Source organism: Podarcis melisellensis, assembly GCF_964234715.1.
Source record: "Podarcis melisellensis genome assembly, chromosome: 8".
NCBI classification, from domain to species: domain Eukaryota; kingdom Metazoa; phylum Chordata; class Lepidosauria; order Squamata; family Lacertidae; genus Podarcis; species Podarcis melisellensis.
This window is the reverse complement of record NC_138540.1, coordinates 87,272,732-87,289,135: the sequence shown is the minus strand read 5'-3', so window position 1 is coordinate 87,289,135 and position 16,404 is coordinate 87,272,732. Positions and strand designations below refer to the sequence as shown.

At 50.7% G+C, this 16,404-nt stretch overlaps 1 protein-coding gene across 1 annotated transcript in view; it reads left to right on the top strand.

Moving 5' to 3' along the window:
• EXOC3L2 (exocyst complex component 3 like 2) overlaps positions 1–11,769 on the top strand; it is a 53,231-nt gene extending 41,462 nt beyond the window's left edge. Inside the window, exons 11-12 of the mRNA XM_081921980.1 lie at positions 4,210–4,331; positions 10,448–11,769. Coding sequence (XP_081778106.1) covers positions 4,210–4,331; positions 10,448–10,760 — 435 coding nt within the window. The 3' untranslated portion in view covers positions 10,761–11,769. The remainder of the gene's footprint in view (positions 1–4,209; positions 4,332–10,447) is intronic.
• The last annotated feature ends 4,635 nt before the right edge of the window (positions 11,770–16,404 follow it).

Genomic DNA, 16,404 nt, shown 5'->3' with positions numbered 1-16,404 from the left:
TGTTTCACTGAACTATTTGGTTTCCCCAGAAGGAAATAGAAAATCATAAAATTAAAATGACCGAAATTCAAAAATTCAAAATTTTAGGTTTTTCTAATTTTTTCCTTAAGCTTTTTGATTTTTAGTATTATTTCCACAAGATAGTATTTCTAGTCAATTACTTCTCGTTTCAGGAATTTTCACATTATGTCATTTGTTTTGTGAAATTTCTAGCCCAGGGGTAGGCAACCTAAGGCCTGGGGGCCGGATCCAGCCCAATCGCATTCTCAATCCGGCCCGTGGATGGTCCGGAAATCAGCGTGTTTTTACATGAGCAGAATGTGTGCTTTTATTTAAAATGCATCTCTGGGTTATTTGTGGGGCATAGGAATTAGTTCATTTTCCCCCCTTCAAAACATAGTCCGGCCCCCCACAAGGTCTGAGGGACAGTGGACCGGTCCCCTGCTGAAAAAGTTTGCTGACACCTGCTCTAGCCATTTCTTTATTGCTTTTTATTTTTAGAATTAGATCAAACAGATTGATACAATAAAGAGAACAGATTCACTAAATAGGACAAGTATGTCTGCAAGATACTTAAATCCAGTCAGTAGAGACCATTAAAAGGTAAAGGGACCCCTGACCATTAGGTCCAGTCGTAACCGACTCTGGGGTTGCGGTGCTCATCTCGCTTTATTGGCCGAGGGAACCGGCGTACAGCTTCCGGGTCATGTGGCCAGCATGACTAAGCCGCTTCTGGCAAACCAGAGCAGCGCACGGAAATGCTGTTTACCTTCCCGCTGGAGCGGTACCTATTTATCTACTTGCACTTTGACATGCTTTCGAGCTGCTAGGTTGGCAGGAGCAGGGACCGAGCAACGGGAGCTCACCCCGTCGCGGGGATTCAAACCGCCAACCTCCTAATTGGCAAGCCCCAGGCTCTGTGGTTTAACCCACAGGGCCAGACGGGGCCTTATCTCACTTGTCAGACCAGTTCAGCAGTGGGATCCTCCATTAGATTTTAACCCTTGCTTGGTCCGGGACCCCCAGAGATTAGCAGGGCATCCTGCAGACTGATACTCCATCACCGACAATTCACAACAGTGTGATAAAATGCCAGAATTATTGGGGGGGGGGGGAACGTTCTCTGAACCTTTGGCAACACCTAATTTCCGAGTTGTTTTTTCACCTACTGCTAAAACGCTTTGCATTCTTCTACTAAAGCGAAAGTCCTGTTGAATAGTCGGATTTCATCAGGCACCCGCACAGGGGTGCCGAAAACTGAGCTTTCTTCCGTGTCCTTTACCTCCAGTCACCCCCAGTGCCAAGGCATTGTTTACCAGAGTTGTTTTCCTTGTTGCTCTAAGAGGAGGAGCCGTGGTAGTAATTATATCCCCTTCTCTGAGAATCATTCAAGGTAGCTTGCTGCAAAAATAGAAGCAGGGTTTTGTTTTTAAAAAGGTGCAATCAAAAACAAAAGCAGTAAAAATAGCATACCCTCAAAGGGCCGTAGCTCATTTGGCAGAGTCTATTCCGCATGCAGGAGGTCCCTAATAATAATAATAATAATAATAATAATAATAATAATAATAATAATAATTTTATTTATATCTCTCCCTCCCCGGCCAAAGCCGGGCTCAGAGCGGCTAACAACAAGTCAAAATAGCACAGTGTATATAAAATCACAGTCAATTAATTAAAATACATTATAAAATCAATTCAGAATCAAATTAATGGCAACCTTTGGGATAGAGTACTATGAGGATTACCGAAGGAGGGGGTCAGACTGTGCCTTGGCCAAAGGCCTGGTGGAACAGCTCCGTCTTGCAGGCCCTGAGGAAAGATGTCAAGTCCCGCAGGGCCCTAGTCTCTTGTGACAGAGCGTTCCACCAGATCGGGGCCAGTACTGAAAAGGCCCTGGCTCTGGTCGAGGCCAGTCTAACCTCCCTGTGGCCTGGGATCTCCAAGATGTTTTTATTTGAAGACCGTAAGGTCCTCCGTGGGACATACCGAGAGAGGCGATCCCGTAGGTACGAGGGTCCTAGGCCGTATAGGGCTTTAAAGGTTAAAACCAGCACCTTAAACCTGATCCTGTACTCCACTGGGAGCCAGTGCAGCTGGTATAGCACCGGGTGAATGTGATCCCATGGCAAGGGATCCCATCCCCGACAGCATTGCCAGGAATCCTGCCTGAAGCCCTGGCTGCCAGCCCAGACCAGCCTGAGTTAGATAGACCCAGTGGTCTAACTCAGTATAAAGCAGAGGAATTAAGCAGAGGTTGGATGGCCATCTGTCACGGATGCTTTAGCTGAGATTCCTGCATTGCAAGGGGTTAGACTAGATGACTCTTGGTGCCCCTTCCAATTCTACAATTCCATGGCAGCAGATTCCTTTGTTCCTGAAACTTAAAACCAGCAGTCCCAAGAGCAACATTCACAAAGTGTCACGGCGGTTGTCAGGACCGGGTCAGCATTAAATCACCAACTCTTTATTTATCCTGGTCGGCTCAGGAACACAGCAACTCTTCTCGGAAGGTCTTCCCCCTTTGAGGCAGTTGTGGAGGCTAAAGATCCACGTCTTTCCACGTCTCCAAGTCTCCTCCTCCACCGAGTCCTTCACCAGCAATCTGAGACTATGCCAAAATGCCTGTATCTTCCCTCTCTCTTCATACCTCTTTGGATCCTGGGAAACCAGAGGGGAGGGGAGCCTGTCGCAGCAGGAGGGGGAGACTCCCTGGCTTCTCCTCCACTCTGCCTCTTGACCCCTCTCCTCTCCAGCCTCCTCTCCTGCCTCTGAGTCTGGACTGCTCTCTGCCACAGCCTCTTCCTGCTCACCAAACCCTGCTATCCTTTCAGCTTCCAACATCTCCTCCTCTCAGTCTGCTCCTCCTTCTCTCTCTGACCACATCCCACCACCCCTGGCTCTGAGCTTTCTTCCCTTGGGGTGTCCCCCCCCCCACTCCTCTGCACCCAGCCAGTCATGACACAAAGGCAACTTGAAATCAGCCAAATTGCTGAAATCCCTTTTAAAATGGTAGAATGATTGACATCGGTCAGAAGAACGTTTTCGGTGGTGCTCTACAAACAGCTCTGAAAGTTCTTCCTGGTGTTTAGCTTGAATCTCCTTTCTTGTAGCTGGAAGCCATGGGTTCGAGTCCTGCCCTTTAGAGCACAATGTGGCAGCCATCTTTAAATATCTGAAAGGTTGTCACATGGAGCAAGCTTGGGTTGGACTAGATGAACCCAGGGTCCCTTCCAGCTATGATTCTATGAAAAAGTTGGATGGCTGAGGGTGCAAAGATTATCATCTTCTCCCCCTGAAGCTGAGTTACAGGCGCCACCCAATATACCCCGGAAAGGTCAGGAAGGATGTGCTATTGTAGGTGCCAGTACAGAGGAGGTGTACAAGGGGATGTTGGGTCAAACAAAATAAGATCAAATCTTATTATCGCGGTCCGTGACAACACAATGTAAAGCGAAACAAAATTTGTTGTTGTTGTTTAGTCGTGTCCGCCTCTTCGTGACCCCCTGGACCAGAGCATGCCAGGCCCTCCTGTCTTCCACTGCCTCCCGCAGTTTGGTCAAACTCATGCTGGTAGCTTCGAGAACACTGTCCCACCATCTCGTCCTCTGCCGTCCCCTTCTCCTTGTGCCCTCCATCTTTCCCAACATCAGGGTCTTTTCTAGGGAGTCTTCTCTTCTCAGGAGGTAGCCAAAGTCTTGGAGCCTCAGCTTCAGGATCTGTCCTTCCAGTGAGCACTCAGGGCTGATTTCCTTCAGAATGGAGAGGTTGGATCTTCTTACAGTCCATGGGACTCTCAAGAGTCTCCTCCAGCACTAGAATTCAAAAGCATCCGTTCTTCGGCGATCAGCCTTCTTTATGGAAACAAAATTAAAGAAGCATAAAACACGATAGGGGATGCTGGGTGTGGTTTGCCAGCTGCTGAGAGCCAGTGATGGTGGTGTGGTTAGGACCTGGGTTCAAATCCTCCACTCGAGCACGAGGCTGACTGGGTGTGACCCATAGCAGGGAGTTCCAAAGGTCAGTTCTGATTTTATTTTGTTTTTCTCCCCAAAAAAGTCATTTCCTGGTGTTTGTTTTGCAGAGGGAGTTCATAAACTCTCCTGTCTCCTCGAGTCGGAAGGGGTTATCTATAATTAACTCCCGTCCCTACTTTAAGGCTGCCGCTGTCCCTCTCTTGACCGTCTCCTGTCTCCCTCCTCTTCCGCGCAGGAATCCACCTCATCCTGGCTGGACAAGGTTGTTCCACACCTGGCAGAGATCATTGAGCTGGAAGATATTGCTGCCATCCAACTGCAAGTGGGCTTCCTCGCAAGAGATTTTCCCGATGTACAGTGAGTTCCCGCACTCATTTTTTGTGGGGGTGGGGGGGCCAAACCTTCTTTAAATGCAGGGGGGGGTTGTACCCATAAACAGTGGTAGCAGAACATTTCCCAGATCTGAAGGCTAGAAAAAAAAAAAAAAACAGGCAGCATCTTGTGAGAATGTAACATGGACAGCAGAACTTAACAAAAACTTGTCTGGGTTTGCAGAGTTTTCAGACATTGACCCAAGGCATGGCAGCTGCAAAAAAAAATAAATGGCAAATTGTATGCTAGGAATCATTAGGAAATGAATTGAAAATATCAGTCCAGAAATCATAAATGCCGTTAATGCAAATTGACGGTGCAATGTGTGCAGTTTTGGTTGCCTCGCCCCCAAAAGGGATATTGTAGAGCTGGAAAAGGTTCAGCAAAGGGCCACCAAAATGATCGAGGGGATGAAGAAAGGTTGCAGCCTCTGGGATTTAGAGAAGAGGCGACATGATAGAAGCTTATAATCAATCAATCAATCAATATTTATTATGAAGGCGCCCTAAAGACGCTAAAGCAAAGATTATGGGATAATACACACAGTGACTTGCGATCTCAATCACATGCAATCTGTAGTCTGTTGGCAGTAGGAGTACAATATGGGCATGTCTTTAAGTTAACACCTTACATTAAAAACCAGTACCAAATTATCAAAGGTTATTCACCAAAGCCAGACTAAACGTCTTTCCTTCTGCAGTGTTGGATGGCAGGTTGAGAGGAGTTCCCTACCAGGGCAGACTTTGCTCGTGTGCTCAAGACATCGATTCCATAAAACATATTTTGCTGCACTGTGCAAAATACGAGCAAGCCAGGGCTGAACTGATAAAATTATCCTTGCTGGTACCTTTCCTGGGAAAATCAGAGGCTCACTATGTCAGGTTCCTATTGGAAGACCGGACAAACACTAGAACATTAGCAGCGGCGAAGTTTTTATCGGTGGTTGCAAGAAGCTTATAAAAATGAGAAAGAGAGAAGAGAGAAAAGTTTTTCTCCTGCTCTCATAGTTCTAGAACTCGTAGAACATTCAAGGGAGCTTGGACGCTGGAAGAATCAGGGCAGTAAAAGAAAGTCCTTCTCCGTGCAGCGCAGTGTTAGACTGCGGAACTCCTTGCCACAGGAGGCAGGGATGGCCACCAACTTGGATGGCTTGAAAAGAGGAATGGACAAATTCGTGGAGGAGGAGAGGGCTGTCGAAGGCTACTAGCCATGAGGCCTTTGCTAATAATAATAATAATAATAATAATAATAATAATAATAATACTTTATTATTTATACCCCGCCCATCTGGCTGAGTTTCCACAGCCACTCTGGGCGGCTCCCAATCACGTGTTAAAAACAGTACAGCGTTAAATATTAAAAACTTCCCTGAACAGGGCTGCCTTAAGATGTCTTCTGAATGTCAGGTAGTTGTTTATTGCTTTGACATCTGGTGGGAGGGCGTTCCACAGGGCGGGTGCCACCACCAAGAAGGCCCTCTGTCTGGTTCCCTGTAACCTCACTTCTCGCAATGAGGGAACCGCCAGAAGGCCCTCGGCGCTGGACCTCAGTGTCCGGGCAGAACGATGGGGGTGGAGACGCTCCTCCAGCTTATTCCTCTGTCTTTGTGATGTTACTTCAGAACAGCTCCTTTCCTGCGTTCTGAGTGGCAGCAGCTTCTGTCGGCAGGGGCCACCCAGGCCTCACCCAAGTCCTTGCTTGACCTCCTGATCCCACGCGAATGGGCCTTTGGCCAGCACCAGGCAGCCTCGCTCCGTGCGAAAGAAGCACGAGCTCAGAGCTCAGTTATCCATCAAGGTTGCGATCTCCCATCGGGAGAGGAAAAGGCCCATCAGGTGGGGATGTGCGCAACCTGAGGCCGTGGCTCCCGGCCAGCGAGGAAGCTTCTCAGGCCCGAATCAGGATGCTCCAGACCTTGACCTCTTCCCTGCGGAGAAGCAAAGCCAGCGGCTCAGGGCCACAGCGGGGTCAGCGGCCGCTCAGCGCCTTTTCCCGTGCCGTGGCTGGAGGTTCTGGCGTGGATCGGGCAGCCCGGTCGCATCTTCTGAGGGTGCAAGAAGAGGAGAGAAGGGAAGAGTGCTTAGGTGGGACTTCCTAAGAGGAGGGAAAACAGCTCCCCTGGGGGAACTGGCTGCTCAGGGAGGATGCCTGTCCTCGCGCCAGTTCTGAGAGGGAGCTAGATAAAGTTTCTCAGCACTGCGGAAAAGGGTTGGGCTCTGTGGTTGGTTGACCCTGTGGCCGTGTGGCTCTAATCTCCACAGAGGTCCCCTCTCTCTCTCTCTCTCTCTCTCTCTCTCTCTCTCTCTCTCTCTCTCTCTCTCTGGCATCCTCTGCCTCTTTCCTGAACGGGGCTGAACGTTGGGAGGTTCAGGACAGATAAAGTCTTTCTTGACGCAGTTAAACTGTGGAACTCCCTGCCACAGTTGGCAGCAGTGGCCGCCGACTTGGAGGGCTTTATTTTTATTCCCCCCCCCCAAAAAATTATTCATTTTATAGCACAGTTAAACAACACAAACAGAAAAACAAACAGTACAAACAAATTCTTGTCTTATCCTTATATTTTTTAAACATTGCTAGGTGAGCTTCCCCAAGTCCCCACATCTGATTTTCATTTTACCTCACCTTTAGCAGTTTACATATATCATAATTTCTAGCCATTTTTTATCACACTCACTTTTACCATAAAAATCTTCACATTTTATCACTTACAAATAATACTATTTTAAAATACACTATCTTCTACTTCTAACCCTACAGCCTATATCCACTTCCAGAGGTATTCTAAGATTTAAATATTAACATATTCTTTCAAGTATTCTTTAAACTTCTTCCAATCTTCTTCCACCGTCTTTTCTCTCTGGTCTCGGAGTCTCCCGGTCAGTTCGGCAAGTTCCATATAATCCACTGACTTGGAGGGCTTTAAAAGGGGATTAGACAAATTCATGGAGGACTATCAATCGCTGCTATGATCTGTCTCCACGGTCAGAGGGAGCAATGCTTCTGAACACCAGTTGCTGTGGAAGGGAGAGAGCTCTTGTGGTCAGATCCTGCTTGCTGGTCTACCAATGAGGCATCTGCTTGGCCTCTGTGTTGAGCCTGTGCTTTGCAAGCAGGTGCGTTCGATCCCTTGACATTTGCATCCTGAGAACAGGATGTTGGACTCTTTTGTTCTTACGGAGCCTCCAGGTCCAGAGGCACTCTATCTAGATTGCTGGGGTATTTGGCTACTACTCTGAGAACAGGATAGGGACGTGGGTGGCGCTGTGGTTCAAACCACAGAGCCCAGGACTTGCCGATCAGAAGGTCGGTGGTTCGAATCCCTGCGACGGGGTGAGCTCCCGTTGCTCAGTCCCTGCTCCTGCCAACCTAGCAGTTTGAAAGCACATCAAAGTGCAAGTAGATCAATAGGTACCACTCCGGCGGGAAGGTAAACGGTGTTTCCGTGCGCTGCTCTGGTTCGTCAGAAGCGGCTTAGTCCTGCTGGCCACATGACCCGCAAGCTGGATGCCGGCTCCCTCGGCCAGTAAAGCAAGATGAGCGCCGCAACCCCAGAGTTGGCAACGACTGGACCTAATGGTCAGGGGTCCCTTTACCTTTACTGAGAACTGGGCTGGATGAGCCCCTTTTGGCTGGACCAACTGGCTCTTCTCATGTCCTTGCCTTTGCCCCCACCCCACCCACCCCACCCCTCTTTTGACAACACACATTCCCAATATATCTTCCTAACTCCTGCTTGACCCCTGAAGCGGGGTCTGAGGCAGGTAGGTCAGGTCCCTTAGGGATGCCAGAGGGTGTCTTCCTCCTTCCTCCAAGGCTGGCCAGAGGAGTCACTCCCGGTTTTCCCAGGACGGAGGGGAGGCTGGCAAGCTATAAATACCCGCCGCCTGCTTCCACGCTGCCCGCGCAGCTCCCTCCAGCTACCAGCCAGCTGCGTCACTCGGCGAGGGCGAAGGCGCTGCCTTATCGTGCCTCCTCTGTTTGTTTCCCTTTCCATCTTCCTGCTTATTGCATCCTTAGGAATTGTTTCGGAGGCGACAGATTGCCCGCTAAGTGTGGCTGACGGACGTTTCCTGTTTTATCTGGACCATTTCGGGTTTCTAGTTTCTTGGAAGAGGAAAGAGAGAGAGAGAGAGAGAGAGAGAGAGAGAGAGAGAGAGAGAGAGAGAGATTCAGCAGGAGAAAAACAAGCGGCTGGCCTTCAGACGGGAAGTGGGCTCTGTAGCAACTTCCTGGAGAGGGTGGCAGGGCAAGAATCGGACTGGCGGTGCTGGGAGCCGGAGGTCTCTGCGACCCTTCTAGGCTAGTTGTCCCGACAGCCTGGAGGAAGAAAAGGTTTCGAGAATGTTGAGAACTGCAGCAAAAGTCCTTCCCAGCGCCATGTCTCTAAGTTCAGGCCTTAGGAAGGGAGAGCACAAACCTTGTAATAATAATAAGAAGAAATTTGTTGCGCCCATCTGACTGGGTTGTCCCAGCCACTCAGCATGCGAATGGATGGATCCAGATTAATTGTCAGCCTCTGAGTCCATAGAGCCCATCTATCTCATTTATAGACACACATACACAGAGATCTGGGGCCACAGGTCATCCCCACATCTGGAGCCAGGGCAGGCTCAGGCTGGTGTTCGTTGCAGGGGAACCTGTGCAGACTGGGACTCTTCAGGATCAGGCCCCAGACTTGGTTCAGATGATGCCTGAGGCAGAGGATCCGGTGCAGACTGAGTCTCCTCTGGTTCCGAGTCCGAGCCCAAGGATCAGCGTTCTGCAGTTTAAACTTTCTGGCTATTAAACTGTTGCACAGATGGAGCCTTGAACCCTGAAAGATTCCCCCAAAGTTGCCCTGCTGAGCAACCAAACTCATCCTTCCCTCTGAGCTTGTACCTCTTCAACCCAGCTTGCAGGGGAGAAAGGAACAGATCCTGTTGCTGCAGGAGTATGCAGGTCACACACGACAACCCCACTCGGGGCTTGCAGGGAGGTCAGGGAGGAAAGAACAGCCGCCCCTCTCCGTCACCCAGAATCGCCACCCTCCCCGGATGGTGCTCCCAGAGAATCGTGGAGGAAGGAAGCTCTGCGCTTTGCCAGGCGAGACTTCCTCTGAGAAGACCCTGCTACGATGGGGGGTGGCAGCCAGGCTGTTGCGCCCGGGTGGCAGCGGTGGGGATGGTCGGCAGGGGACGGATGCGAATTCCTAATTAGCAGAGGCCTTTCTGAAGAAGCTGGGCGACTTCCCCTCCACACCGCAGGGTTCTCCGGTGCTGGGAAAGAGGACCTCAGAGGGCCCATTAATGCGGCGGCCAGCCTTGCGCCAGGCCTCTCGCCCCCGCCTTTTGGGCAGCCGGCAGAACGGGGCTCGGCTGATTACACGGGCCCAGCGCCAGCTTCCTGAAGTTAACGAGACATCCGAAGCAGCAACAGCAGCAGCAGGGCTTTAAATAAACCGTCTCGCGAAGGCGCATTTTTGTGGAGCCAGGGGGCAGCTCCTGCGGACCCTTGCCTCGCTTGGCGGGAGAAGGGGCGAGAGGGGGAGGACAGAGCTGTTTGGGTCTGGGCTAGGGCTGGACCAGGGGTCAGCAACCTTTATCAGCTGTGGGTTGGTCCACTGTCCTTCAGACCATGTGGGGGGCCAGACTATATTTTGGGGGAAAAAATAAATGAACGAATTGCTATGCCCCACAAATGACCCAGAGATGCATTTTAAATAAAAGGACGCGTTCTAGTCATGTAAAAACACCAGGCAGGCCCCACATAGAACTCAGAGATGCATTTTAAATAAAAGGACACATTCTACTCATGTAAAAACACCAGGAAGGGTGTTCCGGCGGGAAGGTAAACGGCGTTTCCGTGCGCTGTTCTGGTTCGCCAGAAGCGGCTTAGTCCTGCTGGCCACATGACCCGGAAGCTGTACGCCGGCTCCCTTGGCCTATAGAGCGAGATGAGCGCCGCAACCCTAGAGTCGGCCACGACTGGTCAGGGGTCTCTTTACCTTTACCTTTTAAGTCCTGTAATGTAATATGACAACGTTTACCAATGTAATATAAGAACGTTAACAAATAAATAAAATGCAAGTTCAAAAAAAACCACTTATCTTCCTCTTTCTGCAGGAAGAAGCACGTGTCTGCCATTCTGGACATCCGCGGTCTCCAGAACCAGACCCACCGGCAGGACATCCTGGCCGCCATAGAGAGTCTGGAGCTGACCGAGGACGGGGAGGTTCCCTGCCTGGACCGGGCGTTCTTCAACGAGATCCCCACCAGCAAGGTCTTCTGCGTCCGCCTCCAGCTGCGCTGCGTCTCGGTCCTGGGGGTGACCGGAATCTCCCGGCTCCGCCAGATGCCTTGGAGGCGGCAGCAGCAGCAGCGGCGACGGCAGCACAGGCGGCGGTCCAAAGAGAGTGGGGCTGAGTCGCAGGTGTGAGGACGGGCACCCCGCCAAATGGTGGACTCCCTCTCTCAGCCGCCAGGTTACGGGGCGGGGGCCTGGAGCCTCCCACGGGGGGTGCCTTTTCCACCCCCAAGAGCCGCCCGTTGCAGGGCTCACCCTCCAAACAAGGGCTGTAGTACCCGCTACCTGCAAAAACCAGTTGTATCTGTTGCCTGCATTTTATTCCGCAGCCGAGATTCCGCAGGCATCCTGGCTGTGTTTCAAAGCACCTGGGCGGTTGAAGGAAAGGACTCCTCTCCTATTAACTGGGCTGCAGGCTCAAAACTTAAAAACTAAGGTTGCAAATGCAGGGAGGGAGAATTTTATGCATCCGTTAAAGAAGAATCCAGTTCTGCCTGGAACAGGGAAAATCGAGCCACTGGTGTATCATGAGAGATGGGCAAAATCATTTATTTAAGTTGTGTTGGGAACCTTTTCCAGGCAGAGGGCCACATTTCTTCTGAATTAACCTCCCAAGGGCCACAGGTGGGCGGTGCCAGAGGTCAAAGTGGGCGGGGCAATGGATGTAATTTTTTACCTATGTATAGTGGGCTTGTTTCTGCGCATGATCCTTGCCCTCCCTCGAGAGGCAAACAAGAAACATCATCAGAGTTCCAGGCCAGGTGGAAACTTTCCAGCAGGCCTAGGGACGGGTGTGGCCTGGCAAATGTTCCGGGGGCCACGTGGAGAGGACTCAGGGGGCCACATTCAGATCCTGACACACACCTACAACATGAACTGTTCATACGTTGAGGCTCTACTGCATAATTCAGTTCCTAATATGGCAAGAGATGTATGGGGGTTACCCGACCCTCCGCTCAAAGTAAGGGGGCACGCCTCCCCTCCCCCCACTTCCGTGACTCAGTTTCTCCCTTGGACCAGGGGGCGGGTGGTTCTCACAGGGCAAAGCGAGGATTGGAGTAAGCGAGGCCTTAAGGGAGTAAGTATACCTGCTCTGGATGTATGTATGTATGTATAAATAAATAAATGCATATTAATTTAATACCACCCTTCCTTTTGCATATTTTGGGATGGGTGCATGGCTCTAAACCGCCTCCAGCATCTTCAAATGAGGCCTTTCTCTGCTCTTGGGAATTCTTGGTGTATCTTGGGATACACCAAGGAATTCCTGGCCCGTGTCAGTCGTAGCTATGGAGTTGGAAGGGACCTCCAAAGGTCATCTAGTCCAACCCCCTGCAATGCAGGAATCTCAGCTAAAGAAGCCCTGACCGATGGCCATCCAATCTCTGCTTTAAAACGTCCTTCCGAGGGAAGCCGTTCCACTGGCAAGCAGCTCTTATCCTCAGAAAATTATTCTTAAAAAATTAGTTGGAATCTCCTTCCTCATTTGAATCAACGGTTCAGGTTCTGCCCTCTGGAGCAGCAGAAAAAAAGCTTACCTACAAGGAAGGTTCCACTTGCGCTGTGGCAAGAAAGCACCGTTCCCAAAGGTTTTCCACTTGTAATGGGTCCAAGCAATTTCCTTTTCAAGGGCAAACACACGTGTTCAGAGGAAGGCAACCAAAATGGTCAAAGGCTTGGAAACGATGCCTTATGAGGAACGGCTAAGGGAGCTGGGCATGTTTAGCCTGGAGAAGAGGAGGTTCAGGGGTGATATGATAGCCATGTTCAAATATATAAAAGGATGTCACATAGAGGAGGGAGAAAGATTGTTTTCTGCTGCTCCAGAGAAGCGGACATGGAGCAATGGATCCAAACTACAAGAAAGAAGATTCCACCTAAACATTAGGAAGAACTTCTTGACAGTAAGAGCTGTTCGACAGTGGAATTTGCTGCCAAGGAGTGTGGTGGAGTCTCCTTCTTTGGAGGTCTTTAAGCGGAGGCTTGACAACCATATGTCAGGAGTGCTCTGATGGTGTTTCCTGCTTGGCAGGGGGTTGGACTCGATGGCCCTTGTGGTCTCTTCCAACTCTATGATTCTATGATTCTTTAGTGACAGATCGGAACAAATGGAGGGGACGACCTGTATTGCTGTTTGCTCCGACTGAGCACTAAAGAGTGATTTCCCCCAGGGAAAAGCGCCAGGACCAGAGGAAGGGTGGAGAAGCCCAAAGAAGGAAAGACAAACCGCCTTCCAAGTCTCAAAGGTCTTTCAACTGTTAACGGAGAAATCTGAGGGCTCCCTTGGGCAAAAAAACAAGGACACCAGCCAGGAATACCAGAGCAAAACAGCAGCCAGTAGGCTTGGTCTTGATTGAAGACTGTCGCAACAGGACTCCCACCTGCCACCAGGTGGAACAAGATGGAAGCCCTGAACAAGAGAGAACCCAAACTTTTATTAGCTTCTCATCCCCATGTTACACCCCCCCAAACTACATCATGGTTACATCATGAAAGGGGAGGTCTGGTGGCAGTAATCTGAGCATCCTGGACCCTGCCCCATGGTTCTCCTTGCCCTCCACCAAACACCCATCAAGTGTAACAAAAGAGATATTTACATTTCCCTGTTTCCCAGCCAAGTTAACCATACCCTTTTGTCTTCATCTGGGTTTGTTATTTCTGGAATGGCTACCTGTCTGGCACTCAGGTATCAGGAGGCCAGGGATTATCACTCAGGCAGAGGGGCTGCTGAGGAGCTGAGCTCAGGTGTCTATATGAATTTCTGAAGTTTTCCCAGTGAGCCAGTACATAGGAACATTTATCAGTGAATTGTTACATTTGGTATCGTGCAGCAAAGGCCCTTTGAATAGGCAGGAATAAACTGTGATGATGTGTTTTGTGGGGACAAATCACAAAAGTCACAAAAGCGATTGTGCTGGTTTTGGTAGTGGGCTGCATGTCCATGATATCTGCTGGAGGGGAAACCCCCCCAACCTAGACATAAATTCCTGCAACATCTACCTAGTCGCCTGCTGGCAAGATCCGCTCGCCGTAGGTGACTAGGCCAAGCCTGCCTTCAGGAGCTAATAGCTCAGGGCTTGAAAGAACAATTGCATGATGTTCTTCCTAATGTGTCTTGATTGCTTTTTAGAGGAGGGGGAAAGCCCCCCCTTTCCTCCCCGCCTGCCATTAGTCCTTCTCCGGTGAGACTCAGAAAAGCTTCCAGGAAGACCCTTGCCCACCCCAGCCTCCCCCCCCTTAACGGCTGAGGACGGGGACTCCCCTCCCAACACATCCGCCCCCCCCACCTCCCAGACGCAATAGGGCAGGAGCTAACCTGAGGGCTGGCTTAATGAGTTTCCCAGCCACACGGCTTAATTGCTCTCACACAGCCTCCTTCCTTTGGGATCTGCTGGATCCCAGCGGCTTCCCCCAGTGATGGAGGGGGCTGGGGCAGGGGGCAGGGCAGCGAGACGGAGTCAGAGTCAACCCACCCCCCCCCAGACATTTTGGTGCCTAAGGCAGAAAACATCCTATTCCTTCCTCCTCCAGTGGTGAATCATTAACAACTGAATGGCAGGTTTTAACTGTGCCCCAGAAGCTGTCCGAAGCACCCCACTTCTGCCTCCTGTCCGATAGCAGGGCCTGGGGTAGCTTGCCACCTGAGCCGTTGGTGGGGCTTTGTGTGACGAAGGTTCGAGGTCAGGCCCAGATCGTAATCAATTTGGAGACGTGGTTTGCAGACATAATGTTCTCCCTCCCTGGGTCAGGGGACATAGTGAGTCAAAGGTAGGCTTTGTGTGTTCCTGGAAACGGCCAAAGGATGGAGGTGCAGGGAAGATCTTGGCTGGCAGAGCGCTGAGGGGACTGGTACAAAAGGTGAAGGCCAAGGTGGAGGAAGTAAGAGTGCAAGGGGCCAGGGTTTGCTATGGCCAGAGGCTAAGGACGCAGTAGAGGAATCTGGCTCAGGTCACATTTAAAGGTGACCTTTCCCCCTGCGCTTTCGGAAACCGGTTCACGAAGAACTGAATCACAGCCGTTCTCTGAAATTTGCATTGCTCTGAATTTTGCACTGCACACTGTGCTGGGCCCCAGGGGTAAGCCGAGAAACAGGGTCCAGGACTGGCCCAGAATCCGAAGGTTCTGCTGGGAGTCAGTCCGACAGGGCCAAGGCAGGAAACCAGGCAAGGACAGGTACAGGATCTCAGGCAGGATCTAGCATACAGCAATGTTAACCTGGGGCGGGGTCCGACAGCCTTTTATCTTTGTCGGGGTAGCAGCCGGTCCTGATCCTCTGGCAACTCACCTCCCTGTTTTGCCCAGAGGCGAGCACTCCTCCTGTGAGTACTCGGGTCTCTCCTTCTCTCAGACCATAGTCTCTGCAGCTCGGGAGACGTCTGTGGGTTACTAGACTCAGGGGCTGCCTCAGCCTCCCCTGACCCAACCGGTAGTGGAGCAGCTGTAAGTGATGGCCCAGCTGGAGGCAACGAGGTCATCCCTGCATCTGGAGCCAGGGCAGGCTCAGGCCCCTGATTTGGCCCAGCTGGTTGTTATGTACTGAGTTGAATAGGATCCAAAATGCAGCAGTCTGATTGGTCCTAGAACAATAGGATGCAAAATGCAGCAGTCTGATTGGTCCTAGAACAATAGGATTCAGAATGCAGCAGTCTGATTGGTCCTAGAACAATGCAGCAGTCTGATTGGTCCTAGAATAATGCAGCAGTATGATTGGTCTGCAGGAGCCACCCAATCCAGCTCCAGATGGAAGTGAATCCACAACCTGATTGGCCTACAGGAGAATTCCAGAATTAGCCAATCACGTGCAGCCCATTGTGTAAATAATGTATATAAAGCAGATACTTTGGGGGGGACTTTCATTCCTCCTCACCACTATGAGCTGAATAAAGAGCATGAAATCCACTCTTGACTCTGAGTATATTTCACTGGTGCTTGTTGCAGGGGAACCTGTGCAGACTGGGACTCTTCAAGATCAGGTCCCAGACTTGGTTCAGATGATTCCTGAGGCAAAGGATCCGGTGCAGACTGAGTCTCCTCTGGTTCCGAGTCTGAGCCCCCCCTCCAAGGCCATCACACACACCTCCACTAAAATAGTGCTCACAGAGCGGCACGTACAAAGGTAAAGTATGCAATATAAGATGCCCGCAGTAAGGGAAACGGCATGCAAGAATGCATCCTATCAAAAATGCACAAATCGCTCTGCAAGAATGTTAGCAAATCCCTGATAAAAGGCTGCCGAATTTTCACAAGGGCCTAAAAAGCACATTGCAAACTGATGTGCAAATGTAGAGGACTGAGCTTTTGATTGGAAAAAGGAGGAACTGAGAGAACTAGAAAGAGAGAGATTTCCCCTTCCCTAGCCAGAGCTAACTGGGAAAGATGGAGGGCACAAGGAGAAGGGGACGACAGAGGACGAGATGGTGGGAGAGTGTTCTGGAAGCTACCAGCATGAGTTTGACCAAACTGCGGGAGGCAGTGGAAGACAGGAGTGCCTGGCGTGCTCTGGTCCAGGGGGTGATGAAAAGTCGGACACCACTAAACGACTAAACAGCAACAACAACAAGCCAGAGCTAAAGGTAAAGGTAAAGGGACCGCTGACAGTTAGGTCCAGTCGTGGCCAACTCTGGGGTTGCGGCGCTCATCTCGCTTTACTGGCCGAGGGAGCCGGCGTACAGCTTCCGGGTCATGTGGCCAGCATGACTAAGCCGCTTCCGGCGAAACCAGAGCAGTGCACAGAAACACCGTTTACCTTCCCGCCGGAGCGGTAACTATTTATCTA